This window comes from Opisthocomus hoazin, chromosome 8, assembly GCF_030867145.1.
Source record: "Opisthocomus hoazin isolate bOpiHoa1 chromosome 8, bOpiHoa1.hap1, whole genome shotgun sequence".
In the NCBI taxonomy this organism is placed as follows: Eukaryota; Metazoa; Chordata; class Aves; order Opisthocomiformes; family Opisthocomidae; genus Opisthocomus; species Opisthocomus hoazin.
The window spans coordinates 35,884,616-35,899,856 of record NC_134421.1 but is presented as its reverse complement, the minus strand read 5'-3'; the positions used below and the strand labels follow the sequence as shown (position 1 = coordinate 35,899,856).

At 38.0% G+C, this 15,241-nt stretch overlaps 1 protein-coding gene across 2 annotated transcripts in view; it reads left to right on the top strand.

Moving 5' to 3' along the window:
• TBK1 (TANK binding kinase 1) overlaps nt 1-14,313 on the top strand; it is a 31,307-nt gene extending 16,994 nt beyond the window's left edge. For both annotated transcript variants that reach the window (XM_075428296.1, XM_075428297.1), the window contains 12 exons: nt 369-427; nt 1,601-1,692; nt 2,125-2,226; nt 5,005-5,083; nt 5,959-6,080; nt 6,207-6,283; nt 6,640-6,679; nt 9,314-9,415; nt 9,506-9,602; nt 10,468-10,574; nt 10,914-10,985; nt 11,779-14,313. In XM_075428296.1, the coding sequence (XP_075284411.1) occupies nt 369-427; nt 1,601-1,692; nt 2,125-2,226; nt 5,005-5,083; nt 5,959-6,080; nt 6,207-6,283; nt 6,640-6,679; nt 9,314-9,415; nt 9,506-9,602; nt 10,468-10,574; nt 10,914-10,985; nt 11,779-11,842 (1,013 nt within the window). In that variant the 3' untranslated portion in view covers nt 11,843-14,313. The remainder of the gene's footprint in view (nt 1-368; nt 428-1,600; nt 1,693-2,124; nt 2,227-5,004; nt 5,084-5,958; nt 6,081-6,206; nt 6,284-6,639; nt 6,680-9,313; nt 9,416-9,505; nt 9,603-10,467; nt 10,575-10,913; nt 10,986-11,778) is intronic.
• Nucleotides 14,314-15,241: the final 928 nt, after the last annotated feature.

Genomic DNA, 15,241 nt, shown 5'->3' with positions numbered 1-15,241 from the left:
CAGAGGTGCTACCACCGTCGTTGATGGGCTGGGCCTTGGCCAGCAGTGGGTCTATCCTGGAGCCGGCTGGCATTTGCTTTGTCAGACACAGGGAAGCTTCTCACAGCTTCTCACAGATGCCACCCCTGTAGCCCCCCTGCTACTAAAATGTTGCCATGCACACCCAGTACAGTGTTTAAGACAAAGGCTGGTTTTGGAGGCGTGCATGAGAACCACACAATATTAAAAGGCTTGGCAGTAACAGATTAGATGAAAATCCATGTAGATACACATAAAAACAGTGTACAGGGTGGGGAGGGGAAACAGTCTGAACTTTTGAAGTCTCTCGTGGAAAATAAGAAAATACAGATGTTTGTTTTATGTTTCAGTTTTACTTCCGAAAGTACATCAACGTTATGATTTGGATGGGGATGCCAGTATGGCTAAAGTGAGTAATTATGATTTTAATTTATATATGTGTCTCAGATAATGATACTGAAATGAAAGCTACTTGATTTTCAGGTGAATAATGTTAATGAACTGTTTTTAATATGCTAGTGAGCATTCTGATTGACAGAAATGTATTTATTAATAAGGCCTCCAGAAGTATATTAAAGCCATACTTTGTATACAAAATATGTTTGTATATTTCCTAAAAAAAAGAACAAACCCAAAGAACAGCCTTCTGAAGTCCAAGTGCTTTGTTACTGCATGATTCAGTGATGGGGGGAAAGGAGCCTGCTGCTTTGGAGTCCTGAAGTTAGCTAGAAGATTCGTGACATCCCCTGTGATGGTGCAAAACTTAGCATAAGAAAAATAAGTTTCATCTTCTCTCAGCAGAGAGGAGTCTCTAGGACTCTGCAGAAGAGTGGAATTTCTGTTGCCTCTCTTGCAAATTTTCAGAATCTGTAGGAGACAAGTAGAGGATGTTTCATTCTTCTGGTCATTTTTCTAAAACTGCTGAATGTACGCATTGCCATGCTGTGACTTTGTGACCACCATTTATACGATGCTTACAGAATACTGGCTCCTGAGAAGCCTTATATTCAGGCATGGTAGTCCTGAAAGCGTGTGTCTCTTTGAACACCAGAAGTCTTTAAAATTAATAAACAGAAAGTCATCAGTTGATATAGATTATTTAAAATATTGTAAACAGTCATTTCTGAAACTTTGTTCACAGTTCTAAATAATGCAGCAAACTTGTAGTGGAATTAGGTGAATGAAGAGAGCCTTAGAATTTAAAAATGTGTCATTTTTTAGAAGTTTCTTTTAATGTATGTGTTTAATTCCTAAACTACTGAAGAAATGTACTTGTGACTTTCCAGAAATTAAAGTAAATCCTGAGAGTAAGTGGTGTCATTTTTGTTTATAAGAGACATTTTCATCCCTAACAGATATTTCGGCATAACCGGAAAAACTCGCTACCATGTTTAGCTCTGCCTCCATAAGCGTTTGGTTATCTCCTGACTAAAGTTTGGTCAAAGTTACGCATTTTAAACTACCATCTTCATGTTGCTCTTTCTTTTATTAATCTGTGTTACTTTGTTGTGATTAATTGACTTGAAGCAGTTGTTAAGAGAATGCCAGATTAGTGCTAATGTTGTTCATTTTTTTCCACCAGGCAGTAACAGGTATAGTGTGTTATGCCTGTAGAGTTGCCAGTTGTTTGCTACTTTACCAAGAGCTGATGCGAAAAGGAGTGCGATGGCTAATGTAAGCAATCGGTTGAATTTCATTGTACTTTTTTTTTTTGAGATATGCCTTGATTATCAATATGTAATTCTGTGATCTCCCAGTATCTTGGGAGGTTTTCTTTACTCCTTGAACATGGATAGGCTTTCTGATGTTTTTTTTTTTCCTCTCTTTCTGTCATTAAGGAAACAAAAATCATTTTTTATGATAAGAAGTTTTAGGTATTTATAATTTCACTTTCTTCTGTGGATAATTTAAGTCTAACGTCTGGTAACATGCAGGTACAATTGAGCAGCTTGCACAAGAGTTTTGTATGAGGATTGTACTAATGCCTCTCTAACTGAAAGCAATTTTTACTAGCAGTTATTACTGTAGATATATTATTGTATTACTGATTGCTGGTAAGATGTCAGTTGAATACTTTTGTTATAAACTAATGCTTTCCTTTTTTAGTGAAATAATCAAGGATGATTACAATGAAATGGTTCATAAAAAGACAGAGGTTGTCATCAGGCTGGATTTCTGCAGCAGAAACATTGAGAAAGCTGAGAAAATGTGAGTAGCAGCACTACACTGAATGCACTGATTTTTCATTACAGTCTTTAATGACAATGGTGTTTTAAGTTGTGTTTATTTACAGGGTTTTTGCATGTAAAAAATAAATTTGAATAGCATGAATTTGCTGATGGCAGTGACTTAAGCAGATGTAGTAATATGCTTTACTCAAATTAGAGTGTTAATTTTGCTGCTTAACCTAGTGGGAACAAGTAATTACTATTGAGTAGTAATTGTATGCGTTCTTTTTCTCCTTTCTTCTCTGACTCAGCTCATTTGCTGTTGTTGACTTTACAAGCTATAGTAAAACCTGGACAAAGAATCGAGTAGCTTTCCTTTCATTAGTGCCTCAGTGCTTCTGTCACTGCATTTGCTTATGTGTGTTTATTAGGGATGAGTTTACATACTGGCCCTTTTACAGCTTTAAGACCAGAGCATTTTCTTCGTGGAAGGAATCTGAGCGTTGAAATATAACATAGAGCAGCTGCAAATAAAAAAAAAAAAAATAAAAAAAAAGGAAAGAAAGAAAAAAAAACAATCCAACAACAAAAAAACCCCAAGAAACCAAAAACAAAACTGAAAAAACCCCACACAAAACAAAAACAACCCCCAAAACCCACTGAAACCCAGCCGCATTAGGATATCACTAGATCACAGTGCATACACATAGGGATGCCAAAAGTAAATTGCACAGGAAATGCTACATCTGTCATTTTCTTAAGTGCCTGACTACTGTGCTATTTTTTGTCTATTATGGCTACTTCAAGTGGCAGAGGTCTGTGTCACAGAATCTCACTGTTGCACATATGGACCCATTTAGATCTAGGTAATTGAAAGTTCTTTAGAGTGCTTCCTTCAAAGATTTACACAAAAATTATAAAAAGGAGCAACTAAAGAATTGTTATCTTGTAGCGTAGGAGACTTCCAAGTTTCAAAGACCACAGAAGACACTTATTTCTCTTGTCTTCCATTCCAAGGAAGCAAATGTTTTCCAGTGCTCAGATTCTTCTGCCCTACCTCTTTTAGTCAAGTGCTGTCTGTAGGAGATGGGATTGCACCATTGAATTCTCCCTCCATGTTTCATTTTTTCTCTCTCCCAATCTTTGTTTCGTCTCTTGAGTCAAGGTCCAGTTCTTAGTCACACTCTTTTCCACTTTTAAAGTGTTATTGCAGTGTTTTGTTCAGTCTTTCCTCAAACTAGTATTAGCTCTGTCTTTAAGGTGTGTTATGCAGTCTGATGCAAACTTTAAACCCTAACTCTTTATAGAACTGTGCTCTGGGTAGTTGTTTGCCTGTTTAACCTACTGCCAGTCTCCCAAAAATGCTGTCTTGGTCATAGGATTCTCTGAACTTGCTTCCAGGCTGCTTTGAAAATGCAGATGCCCACAAGATGATTAAAGCACACATGTAGAGCCGTTAGGTTCGCAGAGTAGACTTAAGAATAGACTTAAGCTATGTTGGAGCAGCTATGCATGTGCAAATTGAACAGCTTGTATGTAGTAATTATGGTTACCCAAAGATTTGTCAGAGTTGCTGTGGGCATGCCAAACACGTACAAACTGACACACCTGGACTTTAAAATACTCGCTTTAACAAAAACCCAGCAAAACCAACAATGAAACTAGTCAAGTTGATGACTAGCAAGATAACAGTACACCTATGCAGCCTAGTTACAAGTCATCAGGGCTGTAATCCAAACTCTCCTTCAAGTTAGTTTACACTAGTTGTCAGGACTGCTTCTTGTTCGCTCTGTATTTGGTTCAGATAGTTTCTTCCTGCATTCTGCCCAGTCCCCACAGAGGAAAGCCACTTAGGGCTCAGAAGAAACCTCTATAGGTTCTGATTGGTGACTCTGGTGCATTCAGCAGTATCCCAGAGCAGCAGTTTGAACAAAAATTATGTTCGCTTGCAAACTGGAGTAGTTCTCATATGAACAGAAATTTGCAATGTGTTTGCATGTGGTCTTTTGGCCTCTTATGAAGGGGTGGGATTTTCAGTTTATTTGACTTCAGAAGACTTGTATGGAGTTAGCAAAGGAAATGTCCTCTTGTTTGTCCTCCTTTTTCAAGGCTGTGCTTCAATGCAGGACAATGCAAAGCCTTTATTTGAAAACGTAAACGAAGTATTGAACTTGAGCGAAGTACGTGTTTTTTGAAAGCAGCTGAGCTGGTTTTGATGGTGTTTTTAAAGATAAAATGTGCCTGCGACTCAACAGGAAAAATATAGTCCCGAATGATATATTTGGCACTTGAGCTATGGTCATATGGGAGGTGTCAATATGAACAGATGGTGCTACAACTTAGCCGCTCAGGTTCTGGTAACTCAGCCAACCCAAGGTCTTGGTAACACAGCCTTTCCAATAAGTTTCCACAGAAGAGCACTTTGGTGCATTAGTTTGTTGTGTGTCATTGACTTAAGTAACTTCAGTTTGGCAACCTTTTAAAAATTATTTGATGAGAGAAAACAGTTTTCCACTGCCTGTTGAGTACAAATTATGAGAATAGAATAAAGAAGTCAGCAATGGAATTTTCAAACTTCTTTTTAACGGTTCAAATGTAGGGAAAAAAACTCAAGGATTTTTTTTTTCATGACTAACACGTTTTCATTGTTAATGGCCACTTAAGGTTGTCAGTGTTTCATGGTTGCTGCTTGACATATACTGTATTTCATATAGAAGAAAAGGTAGTTATTGTTAATCTCTAGATTCAATGAATATGTTGAGTGTGTTCACTGCTTGTTTATTTTCTTTTTTAACTGTGCTTTTCTTTTTGTGGTCAGATGCGAGAATTTGATGCAGATCAACTTGGAAGCATCAGAAGTGGATGAAATATCAGAGATACACACAAAACTGTTGCGTGTAAGTATCTGACAAAGTCAGTGTCATTCTCAAAGTAATGTTTATAAAGAAGAAGCCAAATAAATAACACAGGTTTTTCTGTGAATAACAACTCTGAATTTTTGTACTCATTTCTAGACTGCCAGAGGTTGTTAAAATGGCCGTACTGACATGTGGATATCTTTCTGAAAACAGAGTAAATCCTTTTATTAGCCCAGTGTAGTGAAAACAGTAAGAAGTTCCTGAAAATACAGTCTCATTTTATAACATACTTAAGTCAAAAATTATAATCATGAAATATATTTTTCTTTGAAGTTTTTTCCCTTTCCTTAAAGAATTTTAAACTACTTTGTTGACTTTCTAAAATGATATATACACAAACACACTTCAGAGTGATCTGCTTTGAAATTTGCAGCATGTTTCCAGACAAGTAAGGAAAAATTGAAAATAACTTTACACACTGGTGTCCTGGGACCAGGAATAAAGTTCTCCATTCTAAAAGAAAAAGGTGATTAATGCATTTTTATTTTGAAGGTTGTATGAACTACAGAGAAAGAAAGGTATGAATTATGTGGATAACCATTATACAAATTCTTAACAAACCAAAACAACAAGTGTAGAAGTAAACAGGGAATATATAAATGGTAGAAACTTACTGTTCAAAGAAAATTAATATTAGCTAACAGAAATGTCAGCATCAAAGATGATTATTTCTTTAATAATGCCATGCTTTATCTGCTTTTAGCAAAGCCTAGGCAGATAATTGGGTGTATTTCCTTAATGAAGGTCAGTGGAACAAATAGGTCTATAGTATTAATGTGCTCAGTCTGTTTTCAGCCTCAAGTAATTTTTCACTTTACCCAGTGGTAGGATTGAACTTTCTTTCTCTTACATAGCTCTCCAGCTCTCAGGGCACAATAGAAACTAGTCTTCAGGATATCAAAACCAAACTTTCTCCTGGTGGTTTACTGGCTGACACCTGGGCGAATCAGGAAGGCATGCATCCAAAAGACAGAAAGTGAGTCACTGTATTATTGTTCTAATCTGTATTGAATTCTATGTTGAGTTGCAGTTCATAAAACTCATTAATAGGTACTTAAGTTTATACATAAAGTATCTCGTTTTCTTCCTTTTGTCGCTCTAGTCCAGAAAGGCTGCAGGTGCTGCTATGTTCCATCACAGATATTTATTATCAGTTCAAAAAAGACAAAGCAGAACGAAGTAAGTAACTTATCTGATTCACTTTTAGCATGAACTGTTGTGTAAAGGACAAGTCAGTCCTTGTTCCACTAGGATATTTGTGGTAGGAATGGAGAGTTAGTCAGGAACAGTGAATATGTCTGTAGGTCATTCTTCGTGAGATACCATCTTAAAGCCCATATGAATGAAACACCACTATTAATCTCATAATTTGTATTGCAAGACTAAAGAGGAGGCAAAAAAAAGTAAATGACCACTTTACCTGTTGGGATAGGAGAAGGGAAACCATGTAGGAAATGAGCAAACTTAGTGGAGTTTTACATAAATACAACTAACAGAATTAATCTGGTAATGTCTGTCATCTGCTCTGATCCTAGGGCTTCCTTATAATGAAGAACAAATTCACAAGTTTGACAAGTAAGTTTTGAAGTTACATTTGGGAAATACCGTGATTGCTTTGAGGTCCTTCAGGTGCTCTTGCTAACAACCTCTTCTGTTGATTCTTACTGTAAATTATAACCACTTTAGGACTGCTTTGTAAAATATTTCCTTTAAATATCTTAAATACATAGCGGTTACAGCATATGATAATGAGGTGCTTTCTGGCAGTGGAGTTTCTTCAGTGATAGACCTTCTAAATGTGGGTGTGAAATATCTGTTCGTTATCTGGGCATAACTGTCTTATTGGAAGTGCATTTTTTTTTCCTGTTTTTTTAGGGAAGAGAAAGCCCTCAGTAAGTGACTTTGTAACGAAGGTGGAGATAATTTTCTACAGATGAATACCATATGGGCTAGCTGAGTGAAATTCTAGAATGACTTAATCTTCCAGGAAATACAGCATGCAAAATACATTTTAATGCAGTTCTCCATGCCTGTTTAAAATTGTCAGTTATGAGAGGTGGCCACATTAAGTGTCTGTGTGTAACCTGGGTGTCTAGACTTCCATTAGGCTTTACTGACTCTGCTGACTAACTCTTGCTGCTGTACTCATCTCGGGATCGATGCAGTTCCTCATATGCAGATGCCTGATACTGTTAAAGTTGCCCTAAGGTATCTAAGCCATCCTCTGAGACTGCAAGGCAGGACACAAGACAAATGGGACACCTACAGCTTTCTGGGTGGACAGTGGGAACCAGGGCAGGATGTCCCTGTGCATCTCAAATGATGGTAGATGCTTATGTTTAAGTAATTAAGTTATCTCCTGGTGGCTGGACAGTTGAGCGTTTTCCTAGACTTTGCTGAGTGTTATATCCATTTAGACACTGTTTTCCTAATATTCTAAAAACTCTTGCTGTCACTGCAACTAGTGTGTGCACTATAGGGGACCTAATAAATGTTTATAAATATCTCAAGAGTGGGTGTCAAGAGGATGGGGCCAAACTCTTTTCAGTGGTGCCCAGTGACAGGACAAGGGGCAATGGGCGCAAACTGAAGCACAGGAAGTTCCGTCTGAACATGAGGAAGAACTTCTTCCCTTTGAGGGTGACGGAGCCCTGGAACGGGCTGCCCAGGGAGGCTGTGGAGTCTCCTTCTCTGGAGATATTCAAGACCCACCTGGACGAGGTCCTGTGCAGCCTGCTGTAGGTGACCCTGCTTCAGCAGGAGGGCTGGACTAGATGACCCTCAGAGGTCTCTTCCAACCCCAAACATTCTGTGCTTCTGTGTGTCTTCACTGACAATTATGGCTAGAAAGCTAGCATGCAGAAAGCCTTGGTGTTCTCACAACAATGCCACTTGATTTTCCCATAGTGAAAGCTAAATAGGGTAACTGCCAAGTGGAGGGGAGGTTGCCTTGAGATAAAGAACAGTAGGGGCAGGAAACGTGTAAGGCAGGTCTTGATATTCTGACGGTGACTTGGACGCATCATTGCTCTGCAACAGCAAGGAACTGAACTTAATGTATAGGAGATAATGAGAGCAGTAATTTCCAGTCATATGTTCTTAAGGATATGGTTGGAAAACAGGCAAACATTGGGATGCAATCCATAGTTCATTTTAAAACTGCACTCCCTTGGGCAGGCTAAAGGAATTTTAGGGCTTTTTCTACTACTCAAACTGTGTCCTTGCATTAGTACGTGAATAACTTTAAATAAATAGGCTTCATTTACATGGTTTTGAATACTGTTATATTTTCTACCATGAGTGTTTCCTTGGGATTGTTCAGGTAGCTCTGAGATCCTAACTACATCTTATTTTGATTGGTTCACCTCAGAGAGAAAAGGCAGTGGTTTGTGTTAAGAACTTTGTGCCGTTAGCAACAGAGGCTGGCCTTTGTAATATTTACCACTAGACAACAAGGGAGCAGCACTCAGTTCAGATTTTTTTCTGGCTGAATGACGGGTATGCGTACCTGATGACAGTCCAGCTACACTCCAGCCAGTATTTGATTAACTAATAGCTACAGTGCAGGACTTAATGAAATACCAGAAGCAGGTGTTACACTGTAGCATCCCATTATCCCTCAGTTTCGCTTACTGGTGCAGTGCATAGCATGGTAAGACAGTTACAGTGGGATTACTGTCTGAAACACTAACCAGAACTGGGTTTGGTTTTGTTTTCCTGTCCTTATCTGCTTGCTTTTTTCTCTTGTCATAAATTTAAGCTGACACAAAAATCCTGGTTTTTTTCTGGCATGCATATTACTCAGCACAGAGAATTATTCATAGATGCTAGAAGTTCCAAGTATCTGCAGAAGGCAAATAAGAAATAATAAGGATTTCCGTCCTTTCCATTTAGAATCCCTTTTACTTAAATATACCTGCTCAGATAAATACTGACTCGGAGAAGGCATTTGACCGTTTGTTCATATACAAATAATTACAACTAAATGCCTCAAATAATTTTTTTTTTCTCCATGCTAAAGAACATTTTTGAAACATAAACTGTCAGTTTGTGTAGTGTGTTGATTTTTCATACATTACAACAGCATAAATAAAATTGGCTGAAGGGATTTTAAGTCCACGTACCTTTTCTGCAAATTTCAGAAAGTAAGTTAGAGGAACGGGATTTTGAAAGCAGTATAACACTGTTCCGGTTGTTTCTGTGTTGCAGGCAGAAGCTGTATTTGCATGCTACAAAAGCCATAGCTCTATTCAAAGATGAATGTGTCAGCAAGTATGATAAATTTTTGGACAAGGCTGAGGACTGGACAAGGCAAGCTATTGATTTCTTTAATATTTGGTAATGTTCACTACACCACTTTTATTAAAGAAAGCTCTTAAAAGAAAACTTACTTTCTTTTAGGAAAATGCTTCATATAAGGAAGCAGCTACTGGCTCTCACCAACCAGTGTTTTGATATTGAAGAAGAGGTATCCAAATACCAGGATTATATAAATGAGGTAGAATGCTTCAAAACTGTGTGAAATGTTTGCATAGATAAAAGACTGTTCCATATTGTCTGTTATCAATGGTGTTGTTTATAGCGAGTCTTACATCAGTGCAGTCATATGAAGATATAGAGCTGCACCGATGTAGTACTTGGTCTATAGTAGCTTCATTGCTGATGTAGGAGTGGCATGGAGTGTGGTGTGATTTTTTGCATCCTGACTTGATTTGGGAGTTTGGTGGGGGTTTTTTGGGTTTGGGGTTGTTTGTTTGTTTGTTTGTTTTTTGGTGGGGTTTGTTTTTTGTGTTTTTTTGATAGTGGTAGCATTCCCCCAAAAAAGTCTGTTCAAATGGATGTGGGTTCGTTGAGAAGTGTTCTGTGTAACTGTTATCATAATGGTATCTGAGCACCTAGAGGATTATGTTAACACTCTTATGAAGCATAAAAACACAACACCTGTATTCAAGATCAGGGGATACATGCTTAAGGATGCAGGCTAAACTAATGCTGCTGGTGACATGAAAAAATGTTTTGTTAAAATTTGGACAGTGTTGTTTATATTTTAGTAGCACTACTGAAGTCAGTTATTGATTAGGATTCTGTTGCCTTAGGATACCTACAAACATAACAAATAGATAATTCTTCCTTTTGAGAGTTTATTATGAAAGTATAAGACAGTTAAGAAGATGTAACAAAAAAGTCATGTCAATACAAAGCTTGCCATGATGTTCTCAACTTGGGGAATATCAGCCTTACTACCACAATGATTTTATGAGGCATCATAGCAAGGGAGAATTTGAAGAAGGATTTTAAGGTGGACATCAAGATACATATGACAACTTGTATTGTAACTTACATTTCCTTTTTATTTATTGCAGTTACAAGATGCTCTACCGCAGAAAATGTTTGCAGCTTCCAATGGGATTAAACACACAATGAATACAGTCTACCCAAGCTCAAACACATTAGTTGAAATGACTCTTGGGTGAGAATTTTTAAATTGGATTGATGTAGTATTCTATACCTGTTATACAGGTGAATTGGAAAAAAAAAACAACACCTGACTTAGTGATTGTTGTATTAAGACCAAGAATCTTATATTGTAGAAAAAAAATTATATTGCTAAAGTGGTGGTACAGATTTGGAAGCGAGTAGGGGACACTAATATATCATCAGTAACTTTTAGTAAATAACCAACCTATCTTCTTTTTCCTGTTTTATTATGTAATGACAAGTTGCTGAAGGCTTTGTAGTGGTGAGTGATCACAGCAGATAACTGTCCCTATAAAAACTGTAACCTTTCTTTTGCGTCTTGTTACTGCAGTATGAAGAAACTGAAGGAGGAAATGGAAGGGGTTGTTAAAGAGCTGGCTGAGAACAATCACATTTTGGAAAGGCAAGCTATTGTTTTCCCTTTTGGGGCTGATTCTAGGAACAGGCTTAATTTGGTACATTTTGTAGATCCAGAACTTAAACTAAGGAATGAGTCTATAATCTTTACTGTAAATATATTTTGAACTGTTGATCTGAGGTGTAACAAGAAAAAAAAGTATTCAAAGCCTTGAATCTGTAAATATATGCATGATTTGAGTACTGTAAAATCATTCTGATACAGCAGTCGTGGCATTTTTGTTTCATGTTACTGATGTTTAGCTAATAAAAATATCTGTTGCACAGACAGGTTAATTCTCAATTTAAACACAATACTGGGCATCAATCCAGTGGTGTCTTTTGACTCCTCATTTTTAGACATAATTTTTAACAACTGTGGAATAATACCAAGCCGAATGAATGATTTTGCAGTTTTCAAATTGCTTAAATGCAATGAAGAGAAAGAGGCAAACATATTTCTTACCATCCTGAGCGGGTGCTGTCACTATCACATACAGACTGACTTTGCTTTTTTTCCTGTGATGATGATAAAATATATAAAAATAATGATCTCCTGAAAGCTTCAGGGTAATTTGCTTCAAGCTGAATTGGTTTTGTTTTGTTCTCCACCCCCAGCCCCATACTTGCAGCGTAGTATCCTTTCTTCTGTCGTCTTTTCACATACAAAAGTTAGATACAAATGCATGTGTTGGTACGTGGCAAGGGAAGGGAAAAACCCATAAATAAGTTATAATGAATTAAGGATTGATTCTATAATCTAGTCAATCACCTAAGAATATACTGTTTTTTCATTTTAGATTTGGTGCTTTGACTATGGACGGTGGCCTGCGGAACGTGGACTGTAGCTTTCAAAGGACCTGAAGAGGACTTGTAAATTTTTTCAAAGGGGAAAAAATACTGTTGGGACATTTAAAGGCAGATAATAAATCTGTATCCAGGGTTTTTTTGTTCCCCTCTACAACTGTAGTATTAAAAAAATGTAAATATGTATAATATGTAAATATGAAAGAAATATATATCTTTTTTTGGTCAATGTTAGGATAGAATTACTCCTGGCAGGGAATTTAGGATTTCTGATGAAGACCTAAAGGAAAAAGTGTTGTTGATGAAATTGACATTTGTTTGCTTTGAATATTGCCCTTTTTTTCAGAATGCAGTTTAGTCTATTGCAAGAGGACTTGTAGAGCTCTAAACGTTATGAATAGTCTTTAAAGGGTGTTCTGGATTTCCTTTAACCACCACTATTATTTTGGAGTCTAGCTGAGTGACTCTGATCCTCACAGAACGTAACAGTGGTTTTAACTGAGATTTGTTTTTAAAGAAGTGTGAATAGGGACTAAAAGCACAGGTAGGATAGGGTGGAAGTGCATTTCTCTTTCCTTCACATCCAAACTGCTAGTTCACTTCTACCTGAGAAAACAAATTCACGGTATTTTTTTAAGTTCTTGTGCATATTTAGTGCCATGTTGTCTATAACCATTTGACTGCTCTGTATATGGAAGTTTTGCACTCCAAGTTGTCAGACTGAATGTAAAAATTCCTTTTTTAGAGTACACCATTTTCAGAATTTCCCTGAAATCTTGTTGCTTACCACAAGAGAAGTGGATTCTTAAATAGCTTTTTTGGAATCCTGTTTGGAGGCATAATTTTTAAGAAAGGTTAAAAATCAGGAGAATTTGTGGGCAGTCAGTAGACTAGCCAGCATCATGCCTCAATGGTAACTGAGTATTGGAAAAATAAATTAGTGGTCTAGATCTTGAAAAAGGACCACACCCACTGCTGACTTACAACTGAGATACCAAACTTAGGTGGAAAATTTAGTAAGACTATGTATTTATTTTCCAGTGTCAGTAGTTACTACTTTCAATACTACATGATTGGATTGTGGAGATGCAGAATGAAACAGTCTGCTCCAAAATACGTAGGAGAGGAGAAGGAGAAAACAAACAAAAAAACCCCTCAGAAAACATCACACACTTTGTTTGGATATTGCAGGTGTACTTATTTGTTTCAGAGGAAGAGCATGTAAATATTGCAGGACTCATTCTTTCCTTGTGGAAGCCTGGCCATGGATGTTCAGTGGTGTCCCGTAGCAGCACTTCTAATTGCTATATTACATCTGCAAGAAGAGCTGGACCAACTATATATAGAATTTTCCCTTATTAATGGTGAAACATTTAGGTATAAACTAAGCAGCAGTAACCTGTGATAGCATCTGATCATTTTGCGATAATTGTTCTTTGCTTATCTGTCCAGGTTGGCATACAAGACATTTCCATTGCATTTTTAAAAAAATATTTGAATAGAAACTTGTGAAATTTATAATTGATTCTTCATTGTTAAAAGAAGAGGAAATTCACTGCCATGATGTCCAAGACCTTCTGTCCAGTGTTCTTGCTGAGAATCAAATATTAAAAGGGAATTCAGATATTTTTACACCCATGTGAGCAGCTTCTTTCTTTGCAAGCTTTGTCCCCCCAAAAATCTAGCTATGCAAAAGGAGTGCAGCAGTTTGTTGCATGTTTGTCCTTGGTTAGCCATGGCATTCTTAACTGTTTTAAAATACTGGAATCCTGTCTAACTGGAATGTTTTTATGCCTGCTTGTACATTTGTTCATTTGTGTCCACAGTCTCACCGAGTGTCAGTAAAACACATACGTAAGTGTTAAAAGAATCGGGCTCTCAAACTGTGCGTAAATTGTATTTCTTCCCAATATTATGTCTGTAACACTTTGTTGTTTCAGAGGTTCTTAATTTTGAAAGAAATTAAGTGTTAGTTGGAATACATTGTTTTCAACTTCTTTATACTGGAGCAGTCTGAAAAAGAAAGTTAGTTGTAGTAACCATATAGGCTGTATACTGAAGTATATGCGGCATTCTTTTACAGGGTTGAAAATGTTTTGTTATATTTTCTGTTCATTTTAAAACATTGCTGGTTTTAGTGTTGCTATATACACCCGTCATCTTAATCTTGTTAAAAATTCTTTTTCTAAAGCAATTTTAACTAAGCAGTAAGTAGCTAAGGAACTTGAAGTAATCAGTTCATAACCTACTGATTATGTTCTTACGAAGAAAATACATTTTTCAAGTCAAAGAGTAGTGTATAGTACCATCAATTTTTGGCACAAACTAAGTGTCCTGATACAATCGGTCATGCACTGATTTGCCAAAGGAAGTAATAGAAAGTAATATATGGTTCTTCCTCCTGAAGCTGGTTTACCGTTTTGGGGGGTTTAGCTGAGCATATTTATTACCTGTTACTTGAACAAACCTGTCTTCATGTGAACTGTGAAAATGCATGAGTGAATGACTTAATGGCATAAATACATCATCAACCACTTACTCTGTTGTGTGTACTTCTGTGTCTTTCCGTAATTTCACTTGCTGTTCATTTCAGTATTACCTTATAATTTGTATTTCCTCGTAGGTACAATACAAAGCCTGAAATCTGAAGTGGCAAGTTGCAGAGCCAGCTGTCCAGCAAACATGTCCTGTACAGCCAAGTCACTAGCGCGGGCAGTCTGGTAGAGCCACTAATCCTTTTGATTTGGTTTTTAACCATTCTGCTGACGTGTGTTCTGAACAATATTAGTTTTCTGTAATGGAGGCAAAATTCCTGGTCTCTGCTCGGTGTGAAACAGTTCACTGGTGGAGCTCAATCAGTGCTAGTTTAGTTAATCACCATGGGAGTGGTAATCATAGAATAATTTTGGATATAGTACTGTGGTAAGGATTAAAAACGCCGAACGGAAAAGATTACTTTTTGGGTTCTTTTAAGCTTGAACCGTAGAAGAGGGGAGATTTGGAATAAACTGCAGTTGCATAAATTTTGGGGGCAAAATTGAACACAGAACTATTACCGAGCAGTGGCATAGCCTGTGGTTACTGTGAAATCCCTTCCAGCGAGCGCACAGTAACTGGTTGGAAGACTGGAAGAACAGGGCATCAGGCCGGCGGCGCCGGGAACGTGGTGCCACCGCTGCCGCCACTTCGTCCTCTGGCGGGGCCTGCGCTGCGCGGGTGAGCGCCCAGGCAGGCTGGGGGTGGGCCGGGGGCAGCAACGCCAAGGGCTGTGCGCGGCTGGTAGGGCTGGGTTGGCCCGCGACGCTGGCACCGGCTCCTCGCCCGGCCCCGACGGGAGCCGGGGCTCCTCCACGTCAGCCTCGGAGCGTGAGGGGCTGCCGGCGGGGCGTGGGGGGCCGCGGCCTGCGTGCTGCGCGGCCGGGGCGGTGGCACAGCGTGAGCCAGGTCGAAGCACTC